The 9472-nt window shown below is 67.7% G+C and overlaps 2 protein-coding genes across 2 annotated transcripts in view; one reads left to right on the top strand and one right to left on the bottom strand.

Annotated features, from left to right (window-relative positions):
- ATG9B (autophagy related 9B) overlaps window positions 1-6041 on the top strand; it is a 7475-nt gene extending 1434 nt beyond the window's left edge. Inside the window, exons 3-16 of the mRNA XM_057367902.1 lie at window positions 286-418; window positions 606-649; window positions 772-836; window positions 915-1073; window positions 1624-1765; window positions 1886-2634; window positions 2797-2950; window positions 3455-3634; window positions 3717-3962; window positions 4030-4214; window positions 4586-4688; window positions 5172-5265; window positions 5393-5499; window positions 5782-6041. Coding sequence (XP_057223885.1) covers window positions 289-418; window positions 606-649; window positions 772-836; window positions 915-1073; window positions 1624-1765; window positions 1886-2634; window positions 2797-2950; window positions 3455-3634; window positions 3717-3962; window positions 4030-4214; window positions 4586-4688; window positions 5172-5265; window positions 5393-5484 — 2343 coding nt within the window. The 5' untranslated portion in view covers window positions 286-288 and the 3' untranslated portion in view covers window positions 5485-5499; window positions 5782-6041. The remainder of the gene's footprint in view (window positions 1-285; window positions 419-605; window positions 650-771; window positions 837-914; window positions 1074-1623; window positions 1766-1885; window positions 2635-2796; window positions 2951-3454; window positions 3635-3716; window positions 3963-4029; window positions 4215-4585; window positions 4689-5171; window positions 5266-5392; window positions 5500-5781) is intronic.
- A 281-nt stretch (window positions 6042-6322) lies between these two features.
- The window catches only part of NOS3 (nitric oxide synthase 3), an 11813-nt gene continuing 8663 nt past the window's right edge, over window positions 6323-9472 (bottom strand). Inside the window, exons 19-26 of the mRNA XM_057367901.1 lie at window positions 9267-9454; window positions 8766-8944; window positions 8333-8543; window positions 7992-8079; window positions 7666-7787; window positions 7129-7277; window positions 6642-6836; window positions 6323-6554 (exon numbers count right to left, since the gene is read on the bottom strand). Of these exons, the coding sequence (XP_057223884.1) occupies window positions 6432-6554; window positions 6642-6836; window positions 7129-7277; window positions 7666-7787; window positions 7992-8079; window positions 8333-8543; window positions 8766-8944; window positions 9267-9454 (1255 nt within the window). The 3' untranslated portion in view covers window positions 6323-6431. The remainder of the gene's footprint in view (window positions 6555-6641; window positions 6837-7128; window positions 7278-7665; window positions 7788-7991; window positions 8080-8332; window positions 8544-8765; window positions 8945-9266; window positions 9455-9472) is intronic.

Here is a 9472-nt window from a genome sequence, read left to right as displayed (position 1 = left end):
GTCGGGCCATGAAGGGGGTCCCTTCTGGAGAGCCCCGAGAAGTCCTCCAGGGTCACGGCAGGCTCTGACACTGGCCCGGCCGGTGGGACAGGACAGGCCGGTGGCACCTGTGGTGTTACCTGCGGTGTCACCTGCCCGCGGYCGGGGCCAGCTCAGGCCACCCGAATTCGGGGCACGCGGGTGGCGCTGCGGCACCTCAGTGGCATTTCCGGTGCCCCACATCTGCCCCCCCCGCCCCACGGCGGCCCCATGGCGGTGGCAGGTGCCGACGGGTGTCCCCGGCAGGTGATGGCGGGGCAGGAAGAGGAGGACCGGGAGTACCGGGAATACCGGCGGCTGGAGGATTGTGAGGAGGACTCGCCCCCCGGCGAGGAGGATGAGGAGCAGCTGCTGCTGCACGTCACTGAAGGGCCGACGGGTACTGGGGTCCCATCTGGTGGGGGGTCCAGGGTTTCCATAGGCTGTTTGGGGGTCTCTGGTGGGKGTTTCTGAGTCCCGGGTGGGGGTCCCAGGTTGGTGTTTCTGGGTCCTGGGTGCGGCTTGAGGGTCCCAGCTGGGGAGTGGTACCACATTCCCACCTGACTCCTCCGTGTTTTTCTCCCCAGACTCGTGGCACCACATCAAGGACCTGGACAGTTTCTTCACCAAGATATCCTGGCACAGCCCCTGGTGGCACTGGGGGGGACATGGGGGAACACAGGGTGACTCTGGAGCTGGGGGTGGACACGGGGGGYCCATCACCCACTCATAATCTCCTTAACCCCCCCACACATCTACCACTTCCACCAGAGGAATGGCTTTGCTTGYGTCCTGCTCTCGGACATCCTCGAGCTGGTGTAAGTGGTGCCACATTGTCACTGTATGGTGCCACGTGGCTGTGACACGGGGGTCCCACTGACCCCCTGTCCCCCCAGGCAGTTCCTGTTCGTCGTCACCTTCAGCACGTTCCTGCTGTGCTGTGTTGACTACGACGTCCTGTTTGCCACCCGCCCCCTCAACCACAGCCACGTCCCTGAGCGCGCCAAGGTGACCCTGCCTGAYGCCGTGCTGCCCGCCCCGCAGTGTGCCCGCAGGTGGGCTGGGGGACATGGGGGGACACCGGGGAGCTGTGCAGGGGTCCCRGTGCTGTGGGTGACATATGGGATTTCAGGGGTGTGGGTGGCACAGATGCCCCCAAAGGGTCAGTGGCAGTGGGTGGCTACTGCTCCTGTTGGTGCCTGCATGGCRGTGCAGAGGTCCCAGTGCCCCTAGTGTGGCTTTTTGGGGATGAAGGTGCTGCTGGCATGGCTGCATGGGGTCCTGGTGCTGTGGATGACATGTCTTCCCAGCAGGCTCTGTGACAGCCATGAGGGGGTTGGTGACACTGGTGACACCTGTGTTTCTGCAGGCTCCATGGCACTGGGTGGCTGATGTCTGTGAAGGGTTTGTTGGCACTGCTGACACTTGTGTCCCCACAGACTTCATGTCAGCAGTTGCMTTTTGGTTCTGCTGGCACCGGTGTGGCCATGGGGGCGGTCCCAGTGGTGCTGGTGATGCCTCTGTCTTCTTGGCAGGCTCTGTGGCAATGGTTGGCCATTGGCCACGGGAGGGTTGGTGGCACTGATGAYACCCGTGTTTCCGCAGGCTCCGTGGCACGGGGTGGCTCCTGTTCCTGCTGGTGCTGGCGGGYGCAGTCTGGCTGTGCCGCCTGGTCACGGCACTGCGGCGCCTCGTGGGCTACTGGGAGATCCGGAGTTTCTACATCCGAGCGCTTGGCATCCCCGCGGTGAGGGGGGCTGGGGAGGGGCTGGCAGGGGGCACCGGGGCTCGGACCATGCCGTGAGGCGCAATGTGACACTGAGCCGCGCCACGGGGTGCCGGTGCCAATCGCCGTCCGTTGTCACAGGAGGAGCTGTGTAACCACAGCTGGCAGTCGGTGCAGGCCCGGCTGCTGGCGCTGCAGCGGCGTCAGCCCCTGTGTGTGCCACGCCGGGAGCTGACAGAGCTGGACATCCACCACCGCATCCTGCGCTTCCGCAACTACACCGTGGCCATGGTCAACAAATCCCTGCTGCCCGTGCGCTTCCACCTCCCGCTGCTCGGCCCTGTCGTCTTCCTTACGCGTGGCCTCCAGTTCAACCTGGAGCTGCTGCTGTTCCGCGGCCCGGCTGCGCTCTTCCAGAACACCTGGAGCCTGCGGCCGCAGGTGAAGCGGGCGGGCGCRCGACAGGCGCTGGCGCGGGGGCTGGCGCGGGCGGCCGTGCTGCTGGGGGTGGCCAACCTGGCAYTGTGCCCCTGCGTGCTGGGCTGGCGCCTGCTCCTCGCCTTCTTCAGCTACGCCGAGGGGCTGAAGCGGGCGCCGGGCAGCCTGGGCGCGCGCCGCTGGTCGCTCTACGCCCGCCACTACCTTCGCCATTTCAACGAGCTGGGCCACGAGCTGCAGGCGCGGCTGAGCCGTGGCCACGCGCCGGCCACCAAGTACATGGACTCGTTCAGCAGCCCGCTGCTGGCCGTGCTGGCTCGCCATGTTGGCTTCTTCGCCGGCTCCGTGCTGGCYGTGCTCATCGTGCTCACCGTGTACGACGAGGACGTGCTGACGGTGCAGCACATCCTGACAGCCATCACGCTGCTGGGGCTCGTGGTCACGGTGGCCAGGTGGGTGCTGCAGGCACTGCGGCCGGGCGGGTCCCGGTGGTCACCGTGGCCAGGCGGGCGCTGGATTGGCGGTTGGGGAGCCAGGTGGGCTCTGCGCGGTRCCGTGCTGGGGCAGGCAGGGCAGGGTGGGGCTCAGGTGGGATCCTGCCTGTGCCCCTCCAGGTCCTTCATCCCGGACGAGCACGCGGTGTGGTGCCCTGAGCAGCTGCTGCAGCGGGTCCTGGCACACGTTCATTACCTGCCCGAGCACTGGCAGGGCCGCGCCGGCCGCGCAGAGACACGAGCAGAGATGGCGCAGCTCTTCCAGTACAAGGCGGTGGGTGCAGCCCCCTCAGTCCCTGAGACCCTTGTCCCCAGGACCCCACTCCCCTGGGACCATCCTCCCCACCCCCACGACCCCACAGACTGGGACTTCCCAACCCTGGACCCCCAACATCAGGATCTTCACCCTGGACCACTCAGCCCTGGGACCCCCTGCTCCAGGAACCCCTTGCCRTAAGAGCCCTGCCCCAATGTCGTGCCCTGGTACTCCCCACCCCCAGGAGCTTGCTTTCCCGGGATCCCCTACCCTGGTATCCACCGCATTGGGACCCTCCTGCCCCAAGACTCCCCACTCTTGGGACACTCCCCATCCCAGGAGCTTCCCRCTTTGGAATCCCCCACCCTGGGACTCCTTCACCCCGAGGTAGCTCTGCCCAAGGTCTCCCCTCCCCAGGACCCACTGCCCTGGCCCCCCCCACCCGGGACATACCACCCCAGCACTTCCCAGTTTGGGACCCCCTGCTCCGGGACGCCCCCAGATCCCACTGCCCCCCCGCAGGTTTTCATCCTGGAGGAGCTGCTGAGCCCCCTGGTGACACCCCTGATCCTCATCTTCGCGCTCCCTCCCCGCGCCCTCGAAATCGTGGATTTCTTCCGCAACTTCACGGTGGAGGTGGCRGGGGTGGGCGACATCTGCTCCTTCGCGCAGCTGGACGTGCGTCACCACGGCAACCCCCAGGTGGGGACCGGGTGGGACCGGGGTGGGGCGTTCCGGGGCCGTGTGTCCCCTGCTGGGGTGTCCCACGTCCCTGTCCCCACAGTGGCTGTCGGAGGGACACACGGAAGCCCCCCCGGAGCGCCAAGCGGAGCACGGGAAGACGGAGCTGTCGTTGATGCGCTTCGCTCTGAGCAATCCCCGGTGGCGGCCGCCGCCGCCTGCCCGCMGCTTCCTCGGCCACCTGCAGGCGCAGGTGACCCGTGACGCGGCCACCGCGCCCCCCCCGCGGCACCTGCTGGCCGAGGGGCCGCTGGCCGCGTCCCTCCTGTCTGAGGACTCGGCCCTGGCGGTGAGTGGGGGTGCTTTGAGGGGGCTGTGGGATATTTTGGGTCTGCCCCTGACCAGTGTTCCCATAGCCCGAGGGACTGGTGGCCAGTGTCTTGGCGGCCAGCGGGCTGGTGGCCCGGGACCCCCGCTTTGGGCAGCCCTGCAGCACAGCCAGTGCCACTGCCAGCCTGCTGGCATCCCTGCGGAACCCCTTGGGGATCCYTCCCTGCGGAGCCCCTGACAGCCCTGGAGAGCACCAGTGCCCCGAGGAGAGGTGGGGACAAGGGATGGGGTCATGAGGAGGGCAGATGTGGTGGGGACATGGGCACCGGGGCATGGGGGCAGTGTGGGGAGCAGGGACATGGTTGGGAGGGGTGTCATGGTAGAGAGGAGTGTTGTGGCAGGGAGGGGGTGTCACAGCGACCCAGGGGTGATGTGTTGGCTCAGGGGTGTCGTGCAGGGAGGGGCCGTCACGGAGGGGATCCCGCCATGGGGAGGGGGGTGTCCTTGTGGGAAGGGGTGGCAGGGAGGGCTGTCATGGCAGGGAAGCATTGTTGTGGCAGGGAGGGGGTGTCACAACGAGGAGGGGCCGTTGTGGCAGGGGTGTCACCTCGTGGCCCCCGTGCTGCCCTCCTGTGTCCCAAGGCCGGCGCTGAGTGAGTCGCGGCTGCGCAGCCTGAGCCGCTCGGCGCTGCTGGCCGAGGTGGCCTCGGCCGAGATGAGCCTTCACGCCATTTACCTGCACCAGGTAGATGTCACCTGCGGTTCCCGGGGTGCCCCTGCCCACAGCACCTCCCAGACACAGGCCCCGTGGGGTCCCCTGGTGTCCCCGGGCCCAGCAGAGTGTCTGGGTCCCTGGGTGCTCTGCCTCACCCCCCGGGAGTCCTGCCTGGCCATGGTCCCTTATCACCCGTCCCTTTTCCCCAGCCCCAATCTAAGCTGCCCCTGCACTCCCTGCCCACTGGGTGACACCCACCCGCTGTCCTCGGCCCYTGCCAGACGGGACGGTGGGGATGAGGCACCGCTGTCACCCATGTTCCCCCTTGTGCCACCCGTTTGGGGGCTGGGGAGTGTCCTGGGCTGAGGGACTCCTGCCCCACTGCCCCATGGGGAGGCAGCTTGACATGGTGGGGCTCCAAGTGCCAGTATGTGGGGGYTCTGACTGCCTCTGGGGGTGTTCTGAGCACACATATGGAGATCTCTGCTATGCTTCGACCCTGTCTTCCCCCAGCTCCACCAGCAGCAGCAGCCACAGGGCTCCGGTCCCCAGCCCGTGGGGGGTTGGGCGACTGCRGGGGCACCCAAACACCCCTTCGTGACCACAGGTGAGCACCGGCCACGTGGGGGGCCCCAGGAGGATGGGGGACACTGCTGACACCCCCCCAACGGGGCTGAGCCTGGAGCCTGGGCAGTGGGGGGTTCTGAAGACCCTGACACCCCTGTGCCCCTCAGGCTCGGCTGCTCGGGCCTCGCAGCTGCGGGAGATGCCGCTGGGCGGGTGGGCCGAGGAGGAAGAGGAGGAGGAAGAGGAGACGATGACGTAGCCGGACCCGGCTCTGGTGGGTGGGGACAGGGGGCAGCGGGGACCCCCGGGACTGGGACTTGGAAAGCCCAGTGGGGGAGGGAGACGGGAACCCCCAGGGTTGGGGGACATGGTGACCCCTGGGGCTGAGGACACAGGGACTCCCAGCGCTGGGACATGGAAACCACTGGGGCTGGGGCACAGAGACCCCTGGGGCTGGGGTTCAGTGGGGCCTGGCTGCCATGTCCCCACTTTCTGGGGTGCCTGGTGTTGGGGTCTCCCCTCTGGGGTCCCTGCTGACACCCCRTTCCCTCTGCAGGCTCCTGGTTGTGCTGAGACTCCCCGGAGGTGCTGGGGAGCTGCCATGGGCACAGTGAGGGGCTTGCCATGCCCACTATGCTGCCAGGGGGACCCTRTACATGGAGCTCCCTACTCGGGGCATCCCTTGTGCCCCCACCACCCATGGTGTGGGGCCAGGCATGCTGCTGAGAGCCCCTCCAGGTGCTGTGTTTGGGGGGTACAGGGCTGGTGCCCCCCGTGGTGCCTCGAGCACCAGCTGAAATAAAGGTTTACAGAGGGGCTGTGCMTGCTGGCTGCATCCAGGGCTGAGCTGGGTGTCCTGAGGTTGGACAATGCCATGGATGGGGCTRTGGCAGTTTGGGGTGATGCTGGGGGTCGTGGGCAGGCAGCAGCAGTGGTGCCAGCATGGTGCCACCCACCTGCAGCCACACAGGTGGGAGTCACAGGACCGTGGCTGTGTCCCTTCATCCCCCATTTCCCACCGCTGGTGTCCAGAGCACGGCCAGGTGACCCCACAGGTGCCACAAARCCTGTCCTTTCCTGTACCACCTCCTGTGCCTCCAGTGCCACCGTGGGAGCCAAAGTGTCGGGCCGGGGGTATCAAAACTAAACCTTTACTGGGGGATGGTGGGACGGGGCACAGCCACAGGGACCCCCGTGTCCCCACGCTCAGGGCACTGGGCCCGGTGGGCGCCGCTCCTGCAGGGAGAAGGACTGGCTGCGGATGCGCAGGGCCACCTCTTGCGTGCGGAACGTGAGCCCGAAGATGTCCTCGTGGTAGTGGTTCTTGTCCTGCGGGACAGGTGTCAGGGCCGAGGAYGGTGTTCCCCGTGGTGTCCACGTGTGTCCCCTGTGGTGTCCCAGTGTCCCAGCCCTTACCCTCAGCTCGCTGATGACGTCCCCTGCCTGCCCCAGTGTCATGTCGCCTTCCTGGGCCAGGATGTGCTGCACCGTCTGCAGCACCTCGGTGGCCATGGTGACGTCCCCGCACACGTACATGTGGCCCCCGTGCTGGCAGAGCACCCGGTGCACCTCGGCCGCCAGCTGCGCCCGCAGCACGTCCTGCACRTATGTCTGGGGACACACGGGGRTGATGGCACCCTGCACCCACCCGACCTGTCCCCAGGTCCCCATCCCCACCCTGACCCTTAGTGTGCTGTCCCTGTCTGTGTCCCCAGCCCCTCACCTCCGTCTCTGGCTTAGTGTCCCCCACCAATCCCTGTCCCCTCCATTTCCATCCTCACCTTGTCCTTGTCCCCATCATACCTCCCTCCCCAGCTCCATGCCCGTCCCGGTCTGTCTCCATTCCATCCCATCTCAGTCCCCATCCCATCTCAGTCCCCATCCCATCCCTGTCCCATCACACCTTGGGGGTCCCAGGCTCACGGGAGAAGGCTGTGAGCACCTGGCTCAGGGCCCCCTGCTCCCGCGCCTCCTCCATCTCCTCACGGTAAATGTGGTCCAAGGCGGATGAGCGGCACCCGAACACYAGCACCATTGGTCCCAAGGGGCCACCTGCAAGGGGACAGTGTCCTCATGTCCCCACACAGCATGTTCCTACAGCCCCACTCACCCCTGTCCTACAGCCCCCCACTATCCCCACAGCCCCCCTTCCCCCTGTCCCCATATCCCTGACCTCTTGCTCACCATCCCCATGTCTCTTGTCCTGCATGCCAGTGCCACCATGTCCTTGTGTCCCTGTGCCCATGTCCCCATGTACCCCATGTCCCCGCATCTCTCCCATCCCCAACTCCCTGTCCCCATCCCCGTGTCTCCCCATCCCCATTCACCTCCCCATGTCGCTATTTCCGCAGCCCCTTGTCCGTGTCCCTCCTGGCCCCCGTGTCCCCCGTCCCCAGCCCCCCATGCCCACATGTCCGCGGTCCCCAGCCGCTGTCCCCACCTCCAGCGCGCAGCAGGTGCAGCCGGTGCTGCCAGAAGCTGCGGAAGGGCGCCACACCGGTGCCGGGGCCCACGAGGATGCAGGGGGTGTCAGGGGTGGGTGGCAGCCGGAACGAGGGTGCCCTGCAGCACTGGGAGGTCACTGGGGAGGCCTTGGGCCCAGCCCCTGATCGGGGGTGCCGGGAAATGAGGAGAGGGGGGCAGGCGTGGGGTTGGGGGGGAATGGGGGGTAGGCAGGGGACATGTAGGGGAGCAGGTGAGGAGGACAGGCGGGGGGACAGGGAGGGCAGGCAGAGGACACGCGCGGGAGGACAGGCGGTCCCTTACCCCCGGATGAAGGCTGGCACTGTGTCACCCGGCTGCAGCCGAGCCAGCCACGTGGAGCAGACGCCATAATGGAGCGGACCCTGCCCGTCTGTGGGGACCAGAGGGAGCTGGTGGGGCTGCAGCAGGTGGCATCCCCAAAGACAACCCCTCACAAAGCCTCCCCGCAGGATCTGGGGACTCCTCTGTRCCCGGGCAGGACTGGAGGACGGGGGACCTGAAGATGCTCTGGGGACACTGAACACATTCTGGAAACCCTGGGGAAGAGCTGGAGGTGCCCTGGAGACCCCGAAGATGCCCTGGAGGTGCCCACCGCGCCCGTCCCCATCCCTGTCCCCGCTCACTCTCGCTGTGGTAGGTGACGACGGCCACGGTGAGGTGGATCTCGCCCGGGTGCGCGCCGGGCGCGGAGCTGATGGAGTAGTAGCGGGGCTGGAGCAGCGGGAGCTGGGAGAGCAGCAGCGCGGCCGGCAGAGCCACGGACGGGAACTCGGCCAGCACCTCGGGCAGCGTCGGGCACCGGAACCACTTCCACTCCTCGTACAGTCGCGCGTCCTGCGGGCGCACGGATGGGACACCGGGGACCCGACACCCGGCCCCGGGAGACCCCCAGCGCCTGGCGCCCGACCGCAGGGACCGGCACACGGCCTGGGGTGGGACAGCAACCCCGCATCCACTCCGGGAGGGGATCGGCATCCCGGTATTCAGACGGAGAGGTAACCGGCGTCCCAGCACCGCCAGCCCCTCTCCGGATGGTGACGCCCCCCACCCCCTCACCTGCGCCAGGCGCTGGAGCCTCTCCCGCTCAGCGGGGTCCCTCGCCAGCGAGCCCAGGAGCTGCAGAAACTGGGGGGTCGGGGGAGCCGCCACGTCCAGGTAGAAGGTGAGAGCCTGGGCCAGGGTGCAAGGGGGCAGCCGGGACTGCGGCACCCAGTGCGGCCCGGGGGTGGACCCGCCTGGGGACGGGGGGAATTGGGGTGCTCAGTCCTGTCTTGTCCCCTTCCCAAGGCTCTTCCTCTTTTCCTTCTTCTTCCCACCCTCCAGTCCCAGTCCCTTCCTCTTCCTCAACCCCTTCCCGTTCCCTTCCTCAGCCCCTTCCTCTTGTCCTGCCCCAATTTCTTCCCCTTCTCCTTCCTCTTTCTCTCCCCGAGCCTCAACCCCTCCCCATCTTCCCCCGGTTCGTAGCGGCTGGACCCCCTCCCCCTTCCCCTCCGGTACCGGTGGCCGCTCCCCTATCCCCCTGGCCCTCTCCCCAATCCTCCCCATGCCCCCCCGTACCGGCGGGGTCCCCATCGCGGCTCTCCATTCCCAGGGGCTGCTCGGGGGGCGGCGGGTCCTCCACGCGCTCCAGGACGCCGCGCACCAGCTCCTCGCGGTTGGCGGGGAACACGCCCAGATGGTCCCCGGGCAGGTGCCGCAGCCCGCCCTGCTCCGCGCAGCCCACCCGCACCAGCAGCGTCTGCCGGCTGCGGGGAGCGGGGGGT

This window comes from Malurus melanocephalus, unplaced genomic scaffold (genome assembly GCF_030028575.1).
Source record: "Malurus melanocephalus ecotype Western Australia unplaced genomic scaffold, MMel_1.1 scaffold_86, whole genome shotgun sequence".
Classification (NCBI taxonomy): domain Eukaryota; kingdom Metazoa; phylum Chordata; class Aves; order Passeriformes; family Maluridae; genus Malurus; species Malurus melanocephalus.
This window is presented reverse-complemented; position numbering and strand designations above follow the sequence as displayed.